The following is a 22,319-nucleotide window of genomic DNA, read 5'->3' on the forward strand; positions in this document are numbered from 1 at the left end:
AATGACAGCTGTAGCAGGTTCAGCTTAACATTCCTTTGAATAGAAATCACTTAGCCTTCACATTGCATTAATTCAAAGCTGAAGAGGATGGACTGTTATACTGAGGGTACCTTCTTAGGCTTCCAATCCAGAGCAAGGGCCTTCTCTGGTAGGAGAAGTAGATTTTCTCTGATAATCTCCTTGAAACTTCCAGCCTCTGCTTCAGCATTTGACTGCTAACTGAAAATTACGCACTGTTTTGCTGGACATAACACAGACTGCACATTTTCTACCCCAATAATTGCTCGTTTTCACTGTATAGCTTAATAATTCATCAGTAATAACCATCAAGCAAAAACAATAATTTGTCTTAAAAAAAAAGCTGTACATTATTTTAACTTCTGCCTTACTTAATTTTGTAGGAAATGGGCAAAGTAACAAACATTTTGGGACAAAATACAACACAAATTGACCTCTAGCTTAAGTTTCCTTAGAGTTCCTTTCACACTGAAATCTCTGCATTAATCTCAGCACTCCAATCTTCCAGGTCATAAAGGAGAGATGATGAAGCTCTGGGTACAGCTTTCTATCTCTTTTGCCGTTGAAAGTCCTGATATCTCTCACGTTCTTCTAAAAGACAACATTCTCAGGTCTTTTCAGCAACAAAATCACTTTTGAGGTACCGTTTTGGGTTTTAACTTGCTTCTCTATTGCTTCAAGTAAATTCTCTAATAAAAAGCAACTCAGGTAATGAAGAGATCCATCTGGTTGAGTAACCCAGGTCACAGTGTAAGCAAAACCATGTGTAAACCTTTTCTCCTGGCTTCCTCTCTTGCACTGTGACTATCTACCCCTCCATTACATCTCTACAAAATACATGATAATGCAAAGATTGGATTTTTCATATTAAATACATTCATAAAGTTTCTCTTCAGTCTGAATTCTTTCATGATAATGAAGAATATAAAAATATACAGAAGCTTCATCATATTAAATGTATCCATAGGGTTCCTCCCAGGTTTATTTCATGCCTTTGAAGATCAATGTGACATGCAAAAGCTTTACCACACTGGTTACATATTTAGGTTTCCTCTTCAGTATGTGTTTTATTATGTCTTTGGAGATTACTCTGACACGTAAAGGCTTTATCACATTGATTACATTTGTAGGGTTTTTCTCCGGTATGAGTTCTTTTATGAAGTTGGAAATTACTAAATTGTGAAAAGGCTTTATCACACTGATTACATTTGTAGGGTTTCTCTCCAGTATGTGTTCTTTTATGTATTTGCATACTATTGTGTTGCGAAAAAGCTTTACCACATTGATTACATTTGTAGGGTTTTTCTCCTGTATGAACTCTTACATGCCTTTGAAGATAAGTGTGATATAAATATGATTTATCACATTGATTACATTTGTAGGGTTTCTTTCCAGTATGAATTTTTTCATGCCTTTGAAGATCACGGTGATGTGAAAAGGCTTTCTCACACTGATTACATTTATAGGGTTTTTCTCCAGTGTGTGTCATTTTATGTATTTGGAGTTTACTGTGACATGCAAAGACTTTATCACATTGATCACATCTGTAAGGTGTTTCTCCAGTATGTATTCTTTTATGGATTTGGAAATTACTATGGCGTGAGAAGGCCTTACCACACTGATTACATTCATAGGGTTTCTGTCCAGTACGTATTCTTTTATGTACTTGCAAATTATTGTGTTGCAAAAAAGCTTTATCAGATTGATTACATTTGTAGGGTTTCTCTCCTGTATGAACTCTTTCATGCCTTTGAAGATCACGGTGATGTGAAAATGCTTTATCACATCGATTACGTTTGTATGGTTTCTCTCCAGTATGACTTCCTTCATGTCTTCGAAGATCACGGCCATGTGTAAAGGCTTTCTCACATTGACTACATTTGTAGGGTTTTTCTCCGGTATGAATTCTTTTATGAACTTGGAGATGACTGCATTGTGAAAAGGCTTTATCACATTGATTACATTTGTAAGGTTTCTCTCCAGTATGTGTTCTTTTATGTATTTGCATACTACTGTGTTGCGAAAAAGCTTTACCACATTGATTACATTTGTAGGGTTTCTCCCCTGTATGAATTCTTTCATGCCTTTGAAGATGAGGGCGATATAAAAATGATTTATCACATTGATTACATTTGTAGGGTTTCTCTCCAGTATGAATTCTTTCATGCCTTTGAAGATCATGGTGCTGTATGAAAGCTTTCTCACATTGGTTACATTTGTAAGGTTTCTCTCCAGTATGTGTCATTTTATGTATTTGGAGTTTACTGTGACATGCAAAGGCTTTATCACATTGATCACATTTGTAGGTTGTTTTTCTAGTATGTGATCTTTTATGGATGTGGAGACTACTATGTTGTGAAAAGGCCTTATCACACTGATTACATTTGAAGGGTTTCTCTCCAGTATGTGTTCTTTTATGTATTTGCAAACTATTGTTTTGCGAAAAAGCTTTATCACATTGATTACATTTGTAAGGTTTCTCTCCTGTATGAACTCTTTCATGCCTTTGAAGGAGAGAACGATATGAAAATACTTTATCACATTGATTACATTTGTAGGGTGTTTCTCCAGTATGAAATCTTTTATGAACTTGGAGATGACTTGTTTTTGAAAAGGCTTTACCACACTGATTACATTCATAGGGTTTCTCTCCAGTATGGGTTCTTTGATGTATTCGGAGACTACTAGGATACTCAAAGACTTTATCACATTGACTGCATTTGTAGTGTTTCTCTCCAGTATGTGTTCGTTGATGAATTTGGAGATGACTGTGTTGTGAAAAGGCTTTATCACATTTTTTACATTTGTAGGGTTTTTTTCCACAATTAATTCTTTTATGAATTTGGAGATGACTGTATAGTGAAAAGGCTTTATCACATTGACTACATTTGTAGGGTTTTTTCCAACTATGAATTCTTTTATGAATTTGGAGATGACTGTATTGTGAAAAGGCTTTATCACACTGATTACATTTGAGGAGTTTTTCTCTAGTATGAATTCTTTCGTGAATTTGGAGAGTACTATGTTTTGAAAAAGCCTTACCACACTTGTTACATTCATAGGGTTTCTCTCCGGTATGTGTTCTTTGATGTAGTTGGAGACTAGTAGGACACTCAAAGGCTTTATCACATTGATTACATTTGTAGGGTTTCTCTCCAGTGTGAATTCCTTTATGCCTTTGAATATCACTATCATTTGCAGAGGTTTTATCACATTGATTACATCCATAGGATTTCTCTTCAGCATATGTTAGTTCATTCCTGCAAAGATAATTGGTAGATATATAAGGTTTACTACATTCATTACACTAATGATTTTTTATCTATGTGAATTAGTGTCACAATTTTGTCTAATTTTAAACCAAAAGTAGAACTTACAGATTTTTCGCTTTAAATTCATAGTTTTCCCTTTCATTATGGATGTTTCGCAGCTTTGAACATACCTGTGATGCTAAGAGCATTAATTTATTCCATGGCTCACATTATAGCATCTTTTTTCCATATGAGATTTTTCACATATTCGAAGAGAACTGGAAAATCTCAGCTTTACCACTGATTGCATTCATAAGTTTTCCTGTACTATGAGTCATGTTACATTTGTAAAATGAACCAGAACAAACAGGAGAATTTCCAGATTCCTAGTACTACTCACAGACATTTTCTGCAGTATGATTTTGTAGATGTATTCCCAATATAGTTGGAAGACTGATTATTTATATTAGTTTAGTTTATTTATATTCCCTCGCTTAGAGGACTTTCTGAATGTGATAGGAATTTTCAATTCACTTATTAATAATAAGCACCTGAAGGAAGTATATATTTATTGTGTTTTCACTATCCTGCTTTCTGTTGTAACACATGTATGGGATGGTATAAAAGGAAATGACCTATGACAGGCATGTAAAATTCACTCAGGCAAAGTAGTCTTGGCTGGATCCTTCCCAGCAGAGTTTCTACAATGATGTGATACCAGAGACCCACTAGAGACTCACTGCTGTTGGTAAGACAGTAAACTTTCTTTCACTTTTTAATTGATTAATAGTTAATAATAAATTAACTGTAAACTTGTATCACATTCAGAAAGTCTGCTCAAAGTGGGGACTACTACAGATCTTCTAATTGTTCTGGGACAGAGCTATGCCGCTTCTTTCAATATCCCCATGATCACGTGACTTGCTTCCATTTGGACAAATGATAAACCTACTAAAAGAAAATTAACAAATGAAAGGGTTTCATGTTCACACACTTTGACTCTGTTGTTCCTAGACACTCGTGAACCATATTCTGGACAATTATACACTGCCCCCCATTAAAGTTAGCAATGTTACACTTGTAGCACTCGCTACTAACCCTAGTGTTAGCATGGAATATCCTTATGAGAGGTTTGGGACATACATTTATCACATATGCAAGGTGGATAAATTCTGAAATATCTCAGTGGTATGAGACTCAACAGATTGGCATTCGACAGGCTAGTTGTCATGGAGCGATAGCTCAACTTGTAATGTCTGTTAAGACAGTGTTTTGCATTGTTTCTTAGAGGAATGCCTTGCAGGCACAAATTGGATAACCTGACTCTTAGGTATGTGGATTTATGAGAATTTAATAACAATACACTTAGAGTAGTGCTTTTTTTTTTTACACTGTTGATTTTGTTTAAAATGAATTGGACACATTAAAATTTCTTCAGAGGCATATTTATATCAGCATGCACATGAAAATTACCTTTCATTTCTTCTAGAATCTTGACAGTGTTCTTCAATACTCTGGTCTTCCCAACTGTAGCCTAAAATATGTACCAGAAGACTGTGATATATCATTGAAAGTTAGGCAAAATTTAAGTTACTATCTTCAGAGACCCTGAGAACCATGCTGTATTTCTTCACTCATTCCTCCTTGCTCAAAACTGAAATTACATAAGAGAATCAACCACAACCACTGCAGCTGCCTCCTTGGTTTAAAAGGTGAACCAAAATTCACTGTCTTACCTATCGCAGTGAGGTTGTTGTCCGTCTCCAGCATTCCTTCCGGGAGGAGATCATAATGGAAAGGATCCAGTAAAGTTCCCTCTTCCCAATTGAAGTTCATATGCACATCATCATAACTCACTGCATCCTAAAATATGCCAACAAGTGTACAAGAGAAAGCACGATAGACGACACAGTAAATTTGTACTTCATTGATAATACGTTCGTGTAATTCTGGTGGTTCTCCGACTTACTTCCTCACACAGAAGTTGTAATGTAATCAAGTCATTTTAGAAGGAAACTGAATGATGTTTACCTCCTGTCATATCTGCACTCTTTGAACCCTCTTCCAGGAGAAACGCCACTTAATAGACATAAAGAGAGAATCACGCAAAGAGATCAATATTACTGAGTGAGCATCAGAGAAACCGGATGAACAATTAATAGCTACAAAACTGATTGGAAAGCAGAGTGTATTTGCTCATGCCTTTAACCCTAGCACTAAAGAAGCAGAGGCAGGAGTATCTCATTGAAATGGATGCCAGCCTGATCTATGCCATGAGTTTCAGGACTGCTAGAGGTACATATTAAGACCTTGTCTCTCCTGCAACAATCAACCAAACAAGAATGATAGAAAGAGCTCAGAGGTTTTTACTGACACTCCTGCAAACAATTATACATTCGAAATCCAAGATGGTGGCCACCAGCACACACTATATCTGAGTGGCAGAGGATCTGAAACTCCAAAATTGTTGAGTAGAGGGGCATCTGAAGTCAGAACATCAACACGGGGGCTTCTTGGGCAAGAGGGGACAACATATGAGCAAAGACCGTTTGGATCCAGGTCGCTTGTAGACTTCTCTGGGGTCTGACAGTGGCGAACCTTCAATTCCCCTGCACTTTCCCTTGTTGGGCCTCCCTCCTCCTTGGTGGAGCTGGCCCACAGTGCCCATTACTCCTAGCAAGGAAATACCTGCTCAGTGCCTGAGACAGCAGAGGCGGGCCTCCCCGTCCTTCAGGGGCAGACTGCTGGCTGTACCGGCCACCCAGGTCCATGGCCAGCTGTAAGGGCTCCCCAGGCCCTCCCCAAAGGCATCTGTACTGGCCTCCTACTTCTGCTGCTGTGGCTGGACTCCCAGCGGACCGCTATACCAACCTCCCAGTTCTGCTGCTGAAGCACCACTGAGCTGATGGATTGCCGACACCTGCATTTGACCCTGCAGGCCCTAATCTGGAGTAGAGAACAGGGGAACCCCTGTGCTTTCTGATTAGACCTGCTAGAGAGTGAGTGTATCTTCAAGTGATGGCCTTCAGAGCCCCAGATCTAGGGTCCCTCTATGTTAGCAGCCAGACATCAGATCCCCACAGAACAGGGGATTCACAGCCTCATTGTCGGCAACATTGGGATTCTCGGGACAGCGTTCTCGACAGTGAATCCCCTGTTCTGTGGGTCTACCAGTGGAGTCCAGGCAAACAACTCCTGGAGCCCAGACAGAGCTGAGTACCAGCAGGACGGTATGACAGGCCTATAAGATACTCAGGTATTCAGGGAATCTGGCACGTGCATTGCACCCACAAACAGTGCCAGCACCTATACCTGCTCCTGTGCCTGAACCCCACCTGCCCCACATTCCAGGCATCCACACTCTCTAGCACCCTGTCCATTAAGGCACACTTACACACACACACACACACACACACACACACACACACACACACTTTCTCGCCTGCACGTCTACACCTGTGCCTGCAGACTTTCCTCCCTTAGGTATAGCTGAAACACCAACACACACTCTCAAACCAGTGGACCTCTCTCATCTTCATGAAGAATACTCCAGAAACCAGAGAAAGACGGAACCAGTCTATAGTACAGGCTCCAGGAACAAACAGTGAAAGTTATGGGTAAGCAGAAGGCCAGAGATTGGCAAAAGGATACATCCAACAAAATTCAGGACATCATGGCTTAACCAGCAACACCCCCCCAATCAGTGGATATTATAATTCACTGGAAATACAGGAAAATGATTTTAAAGCTATGTTAATCCAGTTATTACAGGCACATAAAGAGAAAACATACAAATATCTCAAAGAAATAGCCATACAAATGGAGACTAATAAAAAGGAAATGAACAAAGCTTTCAATGAAATACAGGCAAATACAGCCAAACAAATAAAAACATAACAGAGGCATAATTAGTGGCAGATAGAGAGGAAATGAACAACAAAAAAAGAGGCCATCATAGAAAGACAGGAACCCACATTCACACAGATGAGGGAAATGGTTCAAGGCATGAAAAAAAGAATTAGAATCAATAAAGAAAACACAAACAAAGAAAAACATAGAGTGGGAGAACTCAGAGAAAAAAGATCAGGAGCCACAAAGGTAAGCATCACCAATAGGATACAAGAGCTAGAAGAGAATCTCAGGTGCTGGGGATACATTTACAAAAATTGATACTCCTCTCAAAGAAAAAGTAAAATAGGAAAAGTTGAAAACAAAAAAAAAGTCCAAGAAATCAAGGATGCCATGAAAAGATGAAATCTAAGAATAATAGGAAGGGATAAAAAAGAAGATTCCAGGCTCCTAGGTCCAGAAAATATTTTCCAGAAAATCATAGAAGAAAATTTTCCCAACTTAAAGAAAGAGATGTCCATAAACATACAAGAGGCCTACAGAACACCAGACATACAAACAAACAAACAAACATCATAGTCAAAACACTAAATCTACAGAACAAACAAAACATATTAAAATCAGCAAGGGAAAAAGGCCTACTAAAAAAACCACCTATAAAGGTAGACCTATCAGAATCACACTAGATGTCTCAAGAGAAACCATGAAAGTCAGAAGGCCCTGGGCAGACGTCATGCAGACTCTAAGGGACTACAGATGCCAATCTAGAGTACTAAACCCAGCAAAACTTCCAATCAACATGGATGGAGAAGACAAAATATTGCATGACAAAACTAAACTTAAACAATATCCATACAGCAACCCGGTCCTACAGAATATACTAGAAGGAAAACTCCAATCTGATGAAAACAACTACATCCTAGAAGACATATGGTATAGATAACTTCACAACAAAAAACTGAAAGAAAACACGCAAAGAAACACAGTAACACCACCAACTCCACAATAAAAGAAACTAACATTCATTGGTCACTATTATCTATCAACATCAATAGACTCAACTCTCCAATAAAAAGACACAGACTAACAGAATGGTTGTAGAAACAGGATCCAACATTCTGCTGCATCCAAGAAACACACCTCTGCAACAAAGAAAAACACTACCTCAGAGTAAAGCGCTCGAAAAATATGTTTCAAGCAAATGGACCTAGAAAACAAGCTGGGGTAGCTATCCTAACATCTAATAAAATAGACTTTCAACCAAAATTAATCAAAACTGATGAGGGGCACTTCATTCTCATCAAAGGAAAAAATCCACCAGGACATCACAATTCTGAACATCCATGCCCCAAATACAAGAGCACCGACATTTGTAAATGAAACGTTATTAAAGCTTAAATCACGCATCGATTTCCAACACCTTAACAGTGGGAGACTTCAATACTCCACTCTCACCAAGGGAGAGATCATCTACACAGAAGCAAAAAAGGGAAATAAGGGCCCTTACAGAGGCCCTAAATCAAATGGACTTAATAGATGTCTACAGAACTTTCCACCCCCCAAAAAAAGAGTATACCTTCTTTACAGCACCTCACGGAACCTTCTCCAAAACAGACCATACAGTTGGTCACCAAGTGAGATACAAGAAGATTGAAATAATAGCTTGTATCCTATCTGACCACCGTGGTCGAAAGCTGGACCTCAACAACAACAGAAACAGCAAAAAGCCTGCACATACATGGAAACTGAACAACTCACTACTCAATGACAGCTGGGTTAGGGAAGAAATAAAGAAAGAAATTAAAGGCTTCCTAGAATTCAAAGAAAATGAAGGTACAACATACACAAACTTATGGGACACAATGAAAGCAGTGCTCAGAGGAAAATTCACAGCACTAAGTGCCTTCAAGAAGAAATTTGAAATATCTCATACAAGCGACTTAATGGCTCACCTGAAAACCCTAAAAAATAAAATAAAATAAATGAAGCAGATAACACCCATGAGGAGTAGATGGCTGGAGATAATCAAACTTAGGGCTGAAGTCAATAAATTAGAAACAAATAAAACAATTCAAAGAAACAATGAAAGCACGAGCTGGTTCTTAGAGAAAAATTAATAAGATAGACATACTGTTAGCCAAAAAAAAAAAAAAAGGCAGAGAGAAATTATTAAAGTCAGCAAACTCAGAAACAGACACTGAGGAAATCCAAACAATCATTAAGTCTTACTACAAAAGCCTATATACACCACAAAATTTGAAAACCTAAAAGGTAATTGATAATTTTCTTGATAGATTCCATTTACCAAAACTAAATAATGAACAGGTAAATAGGTTGAATAGTCCTACATCCCAAAAGTAAATAGAGGCAGACATCAAAAGTCTCCCTTCCAAAAACGAAACAAACAAACAAACAAAAAACCCAGGGCCAGATGCACAGAATGCTACTAGGCCTTCAAAGAAGAGCCAACTCTACATCTCTTCAAACTATTCCACAAAATAGAAACAGAAGGAACATTACCAAACTCATTCTATGAAGCCACAGTCACCTGAATACCTAAACCACACAAACACCTAACTAAAAAAGAGGACTTCAGACCTATCTCTCTTATGAACACTGATGTAAAAATACTCAATAAAATACTTGCAAACCGAATCTAAGAACACATAAAAGATGTCATCCACCATGACCAAATAGGCTTCATCCCAGGAATGCACGGGTGGTTCAATATACGGAAATCCATCAATGTAATCCACCATATAAACAAGGAGAAAAACATGATCACCTCCTCAGATGCCAAAAAAGCATTTGACAAAATCCAATAGCCATTCATGTTTAAAGTCTTGGAGAGATCAGGGATAGAAGGCACATACCTAAACATAGAAAAGACAATATACAGCAAGCCTATAGCCAACATCAAACTCAATGGAGAGAAACTTAAATCAATCCCACTGAAATCAGGGACAAGACAAGGCTGCCCACTCTCCATATCTCTTCGACATAGGACTTGAAGTCCTAGCCAGAATAAGACAACAGAAGGGGATACAAATAAGAAAGGAAGAAATCACAGTATCACTATTTGCAGATGATATGATAGCATACATGAGTGGCCCCAAAATTCCTACAAAAGAACTCCTTCAGCAGATAAACACCTTCAGCAAAGTAGCAGGATACAAAATCAACTCAAAAAAAAAAATCAGAAGCCCTCCTATATGCCAAAGACAAAAGGGCCAAGAAAAAAATCAGGGAAACAACACACTTCACAATAGCCACTAATAACATAAGGTATCTTGGGGTGACTCTAACCAAGGAAGTGAAAAACCTGTTTGAAAAACAAACAAACAAACAAACAAACAAACTTTAAGTCTCTGAAGAAAGAAATTGAAGAAGATATCAGAAGATGGAAAGCTCTCCCGAGCTAATGGGTCAGTACACATAACATGGTGACAAAAGCAATCTACAGAGTCAATGCAATCCCCATCAAAATACCAACACAATTCTTTACAGACCTGCAAACAACAATTCTCAACTTCATATGGAAAAACAAAAAACCCAGAATGGGAAAAAAGGTCCAGTACAACAGCACATTGTCTAGAGACATCTCCATCCACAATCTCAAGCTGTGCTACAGAGCCAGAGTAATAGAAACTACATGGTACTGGCATAGAAACAGAATGGTGGATCGTTGGAATCGAATAGAAGAACCAGAAATAAATCCAGACACCTACGGGTACTTGATTTTTGACAAAGAAGCCAAAAACCTACAATGGATAAAACACAGCGTCTTCAAAAAATGGTTCTGGTCTAACTGGTTGTCTACATAGAGAAAAATGTAAATAGATCCATATTTATCACCTAGCACAAAACTAGATTCCAAGTGGATCAAAGACATCAACATAAAACCAGACACACTAAATCTGTTAGAAGAAAGAGTGGGGAAGAGCCTAGAACTCACTGGCACAGGAGACAACTTCCTGAAACGAACAACAACAGTACAGGCTAAGAGCAACAATCCATAAATGGGACCTCACGAAAAGGAAAGCTTCTGTAAAGCAAAGGACATGGTCACTGAAACAAAACTATAGCCTCAGACTGGGAAAGGATCTTCCCAGACCCTATATCTGACAGAGGTCTAATATTCAGAATATATAAAGAACTCAAGAAGTTAAAACGCAACAACTCAGGTAATCCAATTTAAAAAGGAGGTACAAAGCTAAACAGAAAATTCTCTGTAGAAGAATAGCAAATGGCAGAAAAACACAGAGAAATATACAGTGTCCTTAGTCATTAGGGAAATGCAAATAAAAACGACTCTGAGATTTCATCTTACACCCATTAGAATGGCTAAGATCAAAATCATTAAGAGAGGATGGGGAGAGGGGAAGAGAGATGGAGAAAGGGGAACCCTCCTCAATTGATGGTAGAAATGTAAACTTGTACAACCACCTTGGAAATCAATCTGGTGTTCTCTCAGACAATAAGAAATAGGGCTTCCTAAAGATCCAGCTATACCACTCCTAGGTATATATCCAAAATATGCTCAAGTACACAAGGACAGTTGCTCAACCATGTCTTCAGCAGCTTTATTCATAATACCCAAAATCTGGAAACCACCCAGATGTCCCTCAGTTGAGGAATGGATGCAGAAAATGTGGTACATTCACACAATGGAATAATACTCAGCTATTGAAAACAAGGAAATCATGTTATTTGCAGGCAAATGGTGTGATATAGAAAAGATCATCTGAGTGAGGTATCCCAGAAGTATAAAGACACACTTGGCATGCACTCACTTATAAGTGGATATTAGACTTAAAATATAGGATAAATATACTAAAATCTTTACATCTAGAGAAGCTAAGCAAAAAGGAGGACCCTGTGTAGGATTATCAGTCATCACTCAGAAAGACAAATGGGATGGGCATTGGAAGAAGGAGAATAAAGGAAACAGGACAGGAGCCTACCACAGAGGGCCTCGGAAAGACTCTACCTACCAAGGTATCACAGCAGATGCTGAGACTCATAACCAAACTTTGGGCAGAGTGCAGGAAATCTTATGAAAATAGGGGGAGACCTGGAGAGCAACAGAACCAAAAATATCTACATCTGTGCAGGGGTCTTAGGTTATCTCCATGCATAGACCTTGGTTGGAATAGCAGTCTCAGGAAAGACCCCTGTGCTCAGATTTTTTTGGTTCTGTTACTCTTCTTATGGAGTTCCTGTCCTCTCCAGATCTTACTATTTCCCACTTCTTTCCTAAGATTCCCTGCACTCTGCCCAAAGGCTGCCCATAAGTCTCAGTATCTACACTGATAGTCTGCAGGGCAGAGATTTTCAGAGGTCCTCTGTGTCAGGCTCCTGACTTGTTCCCTCTTTTCTCCTTCTTCTGATGTCCAGTCTCTTTGCTTTTCTGGATAGGAAATGAGCATTTTAGAAAGAGTCCTCCCTCTTGATTAGTTTCTTTAGATGTACAGATTTTAGTAGGTTTATCCTATATTATACATCTATATGAGTGAGTATATACCATGTACATCCTTCTGCTTCTGGATAGCTCACTCAGGATAAGCTTTTCCAGATCCCACCATTTACCTGCAAATTTCATGATTTCCTTGTTTTTTATTGCTGAGTAATATTCCATTGTGTAGATATACCACAATTTGTGCATCCATTCCTCCACAGAGGGGCATCTGGGCTGTTTCCAGCTTCTGGCTATGCAGCCACTCCTGATGAGACCTAATTGACTAGGATCAGAAGGAAGGAAAAGAAGTCCTCCCCTATCTGTGGACTTGGGGAGGGGAGGCAGAGGGTGGAGGAAGGGAGGGGTTGGGATGGGAGGAGGGAGGGAACCACGGGGGGGAATACAAAGTGAGTAAAGTAAAAAAAAAAAAAAGAAAGAAGGGAAAGATAGAAAGACCTGGAGTGGACAGGAGCTCCACAAGGAGAGCAAAATAAATAAATAAATATCTGGGCTCAGGGCTTTTCTGAGACTGATACTCCAAACAAGGACCATTCATGGAGATAACCTAGAAACCCTGCACAGATGCAGCTCTGTGTCCAAGTAGGTTCCCTAGTAATGGGAACAGAGACTGTCTCTGACATGAACTCAGTGGCCTGCTCTTGATCAGGAGAGGCAGCCTTACCAGGCCACAGAGGAAGACAATGCAGCCAATCCTGATGAGAATTGATAAACTAGGAGAGGATGGAAGGGGAGGAGGACTTCCCCTATCAATGGACTGGGGGAAGGGCATGGGTAGAAGAGGGAGGGAGAGTGGAATTGGGAAGGGACGAGGGAGGGGGCTACAGTTGGGATACAAAGTGAATGAATAAACTGTAATTAATAAAAAAATAAATTAATTAAAAAAAAAGAATTATTCATTTATTTGACTTCTGTATTCATCTTCCAGTAACCTGAAGAACCCCAGCTTAAACTGTACCATTAGTAAGATCTTACTAAAAGGGAATGCATGTATAAAAAGTTACAAATGGACACATAAAAACATCAGCAACAGAAATGCTGATCACATATAAGCAACATAAGGCAGGAGAGATGGCACAGCAGCCAAGAGCTCTTGCTGATCTTGCGAATAACTGAGCTCAACTGCCACTGCTTACATGGAGTCTCACAACTATCCATTACTCCAACTTCAGGAGTTCTGATACCATCTTCTGACTTTTGTAAAGACCAGAACAAATGACATTCATATTCCTGCGAACAGGCGAAATATTCATGTTCATTCATTCATTCATTCAAAAAATCAAAACCTACACAACAGGTGGCAATAATGTCATGCACCTGCAAGCCAGTGACGCAGATGGCTCCTGCAGGAGCACATGCCATCCCGAGAAACAGAATATACTCTCTGACAAATTTCAAAATTCAAATGTAGATGGAGGTGAAGAGCAGCACAACGGAATACGCTGGACACGAACAAAAACTTGCATACCAGGCAATTTACCCAATGCACAAATCAAAACCTGCCAGGCATATTGGCCCACATTTAATCCCAGCACTCTGTAGTCAGAATCAAGTGGACTTCTAAGTTCAAGGCCCGACTGGACTACAATAATACTTTAAGGACAGCCAAGTCGACACAGAAAGCCTTTCTCTTTAAAAACAAAACCAAAAAGAACAGATTAAGAATTAAAAAAAATCATCAGTCTGACCAAATACCATAGCACTGAATAGCAATTGCTTCTACTTTCTCTTGTGTGGTTAAGCTACAGAGTCTTAAGGGTGAAGGCAAGGCAGTGCTGAAGCCTTCTCTTTGTGGCAATTGACACACTTGCAGCCATTTTTGTATTCAGCTTCCACTGTGTTTACAAGGTAAATTTAAGTTCAAGAAATGTTTCCTCTACTGCCCAGAAGTAGTCATTCATAGGTGATACTATCAAACCTGGCCAGGGGCCAAAGTTAATCTTGCCTTTCCTGATGACTCAGCGGTGTCATAATTGATGCTGTTACCTTCTCCCTTGGCTACACTCTGGTTGCACTCTGTTATCTCTGCACTTGGCTGTTCTTTGGTTGTGCCCTGGAAGACACTAACTCCTGCCTCACCTACCTCACTCAGAACCAATCAGCTAAAAGGTTAGCTGAAACTTTGTCAGTTTGTCCAGTTGGACTTGGCCAATATTCCAACTCCCTCCCCCCCCAAAATATCAATGTCCCCAATATCAGCAGGAAGTAGCCAAGGACCAGTTTCTTCACCCATTATCCATTCATTATGAACAGAAGGCTGGAGTGTTAGGTCTCTGCTGCAGGACTTGGCTAGCATACCCTGCCCTCTACCTAGTGGTGGAGCGTCTTTTCTCCCAGAGGCTCTTCACTATGTAATCCAGACATCTTGGTTCCACTGGCCTTTTTCCCGTTTCCTCTCTTTTCCCCTTCTTGCTCACTCTCTTTCCCTTCTGATCCACCTTCCTCCTCACAGGCACTCCCTCCCTCTCCCATGCTGTTCCCTCATGAATTAAAAGATGCATATCATAAACAATAGAATACTCAGGGAAACTGAACAACTCTCTACTGAATGAAGGGTAGGATGAGGCAGAAAGAAAGAAATTAAAGTCTTTCTACTACTCTATAAACACTGAATATCCAAACTTATGTGACACAATGAAAACAAGAAAGACGAAAGCACTACATGCATGCATAAAAAAATTGGGAGATCTATTCCTAGCAACTTAACAGCACACCTGAAAGGTCTAGAACAAAAAAAAGTAAAAACATTCAAAGGTAATGTAGTAAGAAAATATAGAATTGATGGCTGAAATAATTAAAATAGACACAAAGAAAACTATTCAAAAAATTAATGAATCACAAAATTGGTTCTTTGAGAAAAATCAACAAAATAGAGAAATGCTTACCCAAACTAATTAAAACATGGGGAGAAAATGTCAACATTAATAAAATCAGAAAAAAAAATGGGGAACAACACAACCAACAGAAAATCCAGATGTTCACAAAATCAACTTTTTAAGATTATTTTCTCAATATGTGCAACTTATGAAAGTTAAATCAAGATTATACGGAATACTTAAACAGACCTATAACCCCTAGTGAAATAGAAGAACTCATGACAAGACTTTAAACCTCGGAAGCCAGGGCTCAATGGTTTTAGTGCAGAATTTAACCAGACTTTCATGGAAGACAAAACATTAATATTCAAAATATTCTACTAAATAACAAAGGAATATTACTCAAATGATTGTATGAAGCCACAGTTACCTGATACTAACAGCAATAAAGATTTAATAATGAAAATGTATAACAGAATAAGACATGAAAAAAATAAGAAAATACTTGCAAACTGAATCCAAGAACACATCAAAAAGCTGACACAAAGTGATTACACAGGCTTCTTCTCAGAGGAGCAAGATGGTCCATAAAAAAGTTAGGAAATGTAATCCACCTCAAAAAAAAACTGACAGGAAAAAAAAAACAATAAACACATGATCATCTCAATTAATACTGAAAAAGCCTTTGACAAACTCGTACACAACTATAGTCTGGGAGAGACGAGGGATAAAAGCAACAGACCTAAACATAATATAAAACAATTGGAGCAAGCCTATAGCCAACATCAAATTAAATGGAGAGAAACTCAAAGCCATTCCACTAGAATCAAGAACAAGACAAGGCTGTCCACTCTCTCCATACCATATTCAATATTCTCCTTGAAATTCTAGCTAGCATGTGCAATAAGCCAACTGAAGGAGATCAAGGGATATAATTTGGAAATGAAGGAGTCAAAAAATCCTAAATGCAGGAGGATAGGATAGTATTCATTAGTGACACCAAAACTCTACTACCAGCTTCCTGCAGCTGACAAATACTTTCAGGAACATGGCTACATTCAAGATTAAAAAACAAAGCAAACAAACAAAAAGCCTAGCCCTCCTCTATCTTCTATAGAAAATGACAAACAGGCTGAGAAAGACATCAACAAAACACCACTTCACAATAGCCTCAAATAATACAAAATAGCTTAGAGTAACTCTAAAAGAGCAAGCGAAACATCTGTATGATGAAAACTTTAAGGCTTTGACTAAGGAAATTGAAGAAGACACCAAAGGATGGGAAGATACTCAGGGATTCGTAGGATTACGACAGTAAAAATGGTCATCTAACCAAAAGCTATCTACATTTCACGAATTCGCAGCACCCACACCACACACCCAAGGAACAATCCAAACAATTTCTACAAGAAAAACGGATTCTACAGCTATATGGGAAGCAGAGAAACTCAGAATGCTCAATAGGACTGTGAGTACATAATAAACAGAAAATATCTAACCTCTACACTTAGCACAAAGCTACAACAATCCATAAAGAAAAAAAAATGAAAAGGACATCAGAGGATAGAAAGATCTCCCATGCTCATGGATTGGTAGGAATAGCATACTGAAAATGGCCTCGCTGCCAATGGCCATCTACACATTCAATGCAATTTCCATCAAACTACTTACGTAATTCTTTACAGACCTGGAAAGAACAATTCTCAATGTCATATGGGAAAACGCAAAATCCAGAATTGGCAAAATGAGACTGGACAACAACAGATCGTCTAGAGATGGGTCCATTCCTGATCTCAAGTTGTACTACAAAGAAATAGTAATAAAAACTACATGGCATTGGCATGGAAACAGAATGGTGGTCCTTAGTCATCGGGGAAATGCAAATCAAAACGACCCTGAGATTTCACCTTACACCATCAGAAGGGCTAAGATCGAAAACTTCATGGTAGAGAGGATGTGGAGAAAGGGGAACCCTCCTCCATAGCTGGTGGGAATGTAACCTGGTACAACCACTTTGGAAATCAATCTGGTGCCTTCTCAGACTATTAGGAATAGCACTACATCAAGATCCAGCTATACCACTCCTAGGCATATATCCAAAAGATGCTCAAGTACATAACAAGGACAATTGCTCACCATATTAGTAGCAGCTTTATTCATAATTCATATTCATACTCATAATTCATATTAATTTATTCATCCAGAAGCTGGAAACAACCCAGATGTTCTTCAACAGAGGAATGATACAGAAATTGTGATTCATTTACATAATGGAATACTAATTAGCAATTAAAAACAAAGAAATCATGAAATTTGAAGGCAAATGGTGAGAACTGGAAAATATCATCCTAAGTGGGATATCTCAGAAGCAGAAAGACACACATTATATATAATCACTTATACGCAGAAATTAGAATTATAATATAGGATAAACATACTAAAATCTGTACACTTAAAGAAGCTAAGCAAAAAGGAGGACCCTGGGTAGGATGATCAATCCTCACTCAGAAAGACAAACAGGAAGGACATTACAGGAGGGAGACACAGGGAACAGGACAGGAGCCTACCACACAGGGCCTTTGAAAGACTCTACCCACCAAGGTATCAAAGCAGATGCTGAGACTCATAGCCAAACTTTGAGCAGAGTGAAGGGAATCTTATGAAAGAAGGAGAAGATAGAAAGACCTGGAGGGGACAGGAGCTCCACAAGGAGAACAACAGAACCAAAAATATCAGTCCAGGGGTCTTTACTGAGACTGATAGATACTCCAACCAAGAACCATTCATGAAGATAACCTAAAACCTCTGCACAGATGTAGCCCATGGCAGCTCAGTCTCCAAATGTTTTCCCTAGTAAGGGAAACAGGGACTGTCTCTGACATGAACTCAGTGGCTGCTCTTTGATCACCTCCCTCTGAGTGTGGAGCAGCCTTACCAGGCCACAGAGGAAGACAATGAAGCCAGTCCTGATGAGACCTGACAGGCGAGGGTCAGAGGGAAAGGAAGGAGGACTACCCCTATCAGTGGACTTGGAGAGGGGAATAGAAGAGGAGAGAGAGAGGGTGGGATTGGAAGGAGGGGGATAAGGGCTACAGCTGGGCCATAAAGTGAATAAAGTGTAATATAAAAAATAGGAAATAAGAAAGAAAAAAGGAATTAAAGACTTTCTACTATTCAATAAATATGAATACACAATGTATCAAAACTTATGTGACACAAGGAAATTGGTGATAGGAAGAAAGATCATAGCAATACATGTGTGCATAGAAAAAAAAAGATTTTTTTTCTACCAACTTAACAGCATGAGAGCTGAAGAACAAATGGAAGTAAAAATACACAAAGCAATAGATAGCAAGAAAATATCAAATTGATGGCTGATAGAAATAAAATACAAATAAAGAAAAATATAAAAACAATCAGGAAACACAGACTTGGTTACTGGAGAAAAAAATCAACAAAATTGAAGAGCAATTATCAAAACTAATTAATAAACAGAAAGAAAATGTACACATTAATAATATCAGAAATGGAAATCTATACACCTAAAAAAGATAATCAAGAGAGCGGACATGGGGTAAGATTATCAATCCTCGTTTTGAAAGACAGATGGGATGCACATTGAACGTATGACAGGAGTCTACTGAGCGCATTGGAAAGACTCTAACTAGCAGTGTTTTCAAAGCAAAGACTCATGACCAAACCTTTGGCAGAGTACAGGGAATCATAAGAAAGAAGGGGAGTTAGTCTGATGAGGAAAGGATAGGAGCTCCACAAGGACCAAAGATATCTGGGCACATGGTCTTTTCTGAGACTGACATGCAACCAAGGACCATGTATGAATGTAACCTAGATCCTCTGCTCAGATGTAGCCTGTGGTAGCTCAGTAACCAATTGGTTTCCCATAGTGAGGGGAACAAGAACTATTTCTAACAGGAACTCAATGACTGGCTCTTTGGCCTCCCCACCCCCCAAGGGAGGAGCAGTCCTGTTAGGCCACAGAGGAGAGCTTTGCAGCCAGTCCTGAAGATACCTGATAAAACAGGATCAGATGAATGGGGAGGAGGTTCCCCCCTATCAGTGGACTTGGCAAGGGGCACAGTGGAGATGAGGGAGGGAGGGAGGGAGGGACTGGGAGGGAATGAGGGATCGGGACACGGCTGGGATACAGAGTTAATAAAATGTAACTGATAAGAAAAAAAATAAAAAATAAAAAAAAAATAATAATAATATCAGAAATGGAAAGGGGAACAACACAACACAGGAAATCTTGAGAATCACGAAGACATGTTTTGTTTTGTTTTGTTTTCTGGAAACCTCTTACACTGCTTTTATTGACATCAAAAGAGCAAGTTTTTCATCAGTGGCAAATCTGCATTACTCACTTCTCTTGTTTACATTGCAATTGTTTCAAATGGTGTAAAATGTGCTTAGTATTTACTAAACAAGCTTATAATATCTATACCTATAACCGTAACTTATTCCAATCTTTCCATTAAGTCATTCTTTTTTATTGTTTCTTCCCAAATAAGCTAAAAATACCTGTAAAAATACTAAAAACACATTAAAAAACCCCAGATGATATGCATTTTATATGATGTATAGCTAAGAATAAAATGTCCACGTCTGCAAGACTTTCTGAATGTCTCTCTAGGAACTTACTGGTAAGAACCAGAAAGAGATATTTCAGGCTGCGGATGTAGCTTAATATTACCGTCTATGCTTGGCATGTACAAAATTTTGGATTCAAGCCCCAGCATGGAAGGGAAGGAAGAAAAGGCTTTGTATCTAATTCTGCTTGAGTTCTGAAGAGCTGCATGTTTGCTGACAGGCCCCCACGATGAGCTCGGTTGGAAGGCATGCGTTTGTATGGCGGGACTGGCAGTGCTTTCTATATGACAGATTCAAGAATGTACCCACATTTTTCTCCCTTGTACTTTAAATAAAAGAACAAATACACATATGGTAAAAGATGCGCATAGTACAGAAAGATTAAAACAGAAAGAAGGTTTAAAGGGCAATGTGTCCATGCTGTTCAAAGCCAGCAAAGGCCAGGCAGCTCCTCAGGCCCCACTGGTCTAGCTTCACGTCTAGGAGGTCCCGGGTACTGTCTGGGCACAGCACGCTGCCAGCTCAGCCAAGCTCCCTCGGTGCCTCGGAGCCTCCTGGTCAGCTGCACGTCCCTGGGGGAAGGAGCGGCTCGGCCAGCTTGTAAGGACAGGAGGGAGGCGTCTTCAAAGAGGTCAATTAGGAACGCTTCTGCTGCCTCTTGCAGGGCCAACAGGGCCTGGGCTTGCCAACGTAAATCCACACCACGACGGATTCCCCACGTTTCTCTTACAACGAGGCTCAAGGGTTCTTCCTTAACGAGAGGCCTGTGCTCTTCTGCACGTTCTTCTTTGGATTGAGCCACAGAAACCTCCGCCTCCTTTGTAGACCCACATGTGAGGTCCATGGCGAGGGTCCGGGGTCTGGATGGCTGGCCACGAGGGTCCCGGCTCCGCGGCCTCCACTAAGGCTTCCGGGGCTCCGCGGCAAGAAGCTGACGCCAGAGCGAGCCAACCGCGGGCTTCAAGGACCCACATGGTCTTAAAAAGTATACTCTACACGATCAGCAAATCTAACAAAAGGGTACTTTCTCAATATGTGTGAGTTATGAAAATTGGATCAAGATAATACAGGAATTTTAAATAGACCTGTAACCCCGAGTGAAGTGAAAGAAGGCATTACAAGACTTTGAACCTAAAAAGCCGGGGCTCAGGGTTTCATTGCAGAATTTAACCAGACTTTCAAAGAAGACATAACAACATTAACCTTGGAAATAGTCTACTAATTAGAAATTAAAGGAATATTACTCAAATCATTGTATGAAGCCACAGTGACCCTACTACCAGAGCAATAGAGTTAACAATGAAAATGTATAAAAAAATACATGAAAAAATACTCAATAAAATACTTGCAAATTGAATCCAAGAACAAATCAAAAAGATCACCCACAGTGACCACATAGGTTTCTTCTCAGAGATGCAAGAGGATCCAAAATACAAAAAGGAAATAATCCACCACAAAACTGAATAGACAGAAAAAGAAAACAAAACATGATCATCTCATTAGACACTGGAAAAGCCTTTGACAAACACCTACATCACTGCCTCATAAAAGTCTTGGAGAGAAAAAGGATTAAAACAACAGACCTAAACATTATTTAAAAAAGATTTATGCAAGCCGATAGCCAACATTAATTTAAATACAGAGAAAATCAAAGCAATTCAACTACAATCAAGAACAAAGCAAGGCTCTCCACTCTTTCCATAACACATACTACTTGGATATACTACTTGAAATTCTATATACTACTTGCAATTCTACCTAGCACATTAAAGCACTTGAAGGAGATAAAGGGGATATAATTTGGAAATGAAGGAGTCAAAGTATCCTAAATGGAAGAGGATAGGCTAGTCTACACAGTGACCCCCAACACGCTACTACCTGCATCCAGCAACTGACAAACACTTCCAGGAATATAGCTACATTCAAGAATGAAAAAAAAATCAGTAGCCCTCCTAATTCTCCCACATAAAAGGACAAATGGACTGACAAGGACATGAGCAAAACAATACTTCACAATAGCCTCATATAATACAAAATATCTTAGATTAACTCTAAAAAAGCAAGTGAAAGATTTGTTTAATGGAATCTTTAAGGCTTTGACTAAGGAAGTTGATAAAGACACCAAAGGATGGACAGAAATTCAGGGATTGGTAGGATTAGGACAGTAAAAATGGCCATCTTACCAAAACTCAATCTACAGAGTCAACACATTCCATATAAAAAGTACAACAAAAAAAAAGTTTACAAAACTTTGAAGGACAATTCCAGGTTCATAAGGAATAACAAAACCCAGGACAGCTA

General features: G+C 39.1%; 1 protein-coding gene across 1 annotated transcript; it reads right to left on the reverse strand.

Annotated features, from left to right (window-relative positions):
- Positions 1 to 1,222: 1,222 nt before the first annotated feature.
- Positions 1,223 to 6,040, reverse strand: LOC129677300 (zinc finger protein 431-like; the record flags this gene model as incomplete). The annotated part of the gene is made up of 2 exons (XM_055607941.1): positions 5,958 to 6,040; positions 1,223 to 3,119 (listed from the first exon to the last, which is right to left on the reverse strand). Coding segments are annotated over exons 1-2 (1,980 nt in total), but the record flags the coding sequence as incomplete, so codon positions are not given.
- Positions 6,041 to 22,319: the final 16,279 nt, after the last annotated feature.

Source organism: Psammomys obesus, unplaced genomic scaffold (genome assembly GCF_907164565.1).
Source record: "Psammomys obesus unplaced genomic scaffold, mPsaObe1.curated_primary_1811, whole genome shotgun sequence".
Classification (NCBI taxonomy): Eukaryota; Metazoa; Chordata; class Mammalia; order Rodentia; family Muridae; genus Psammomys; species Psammomys obesus.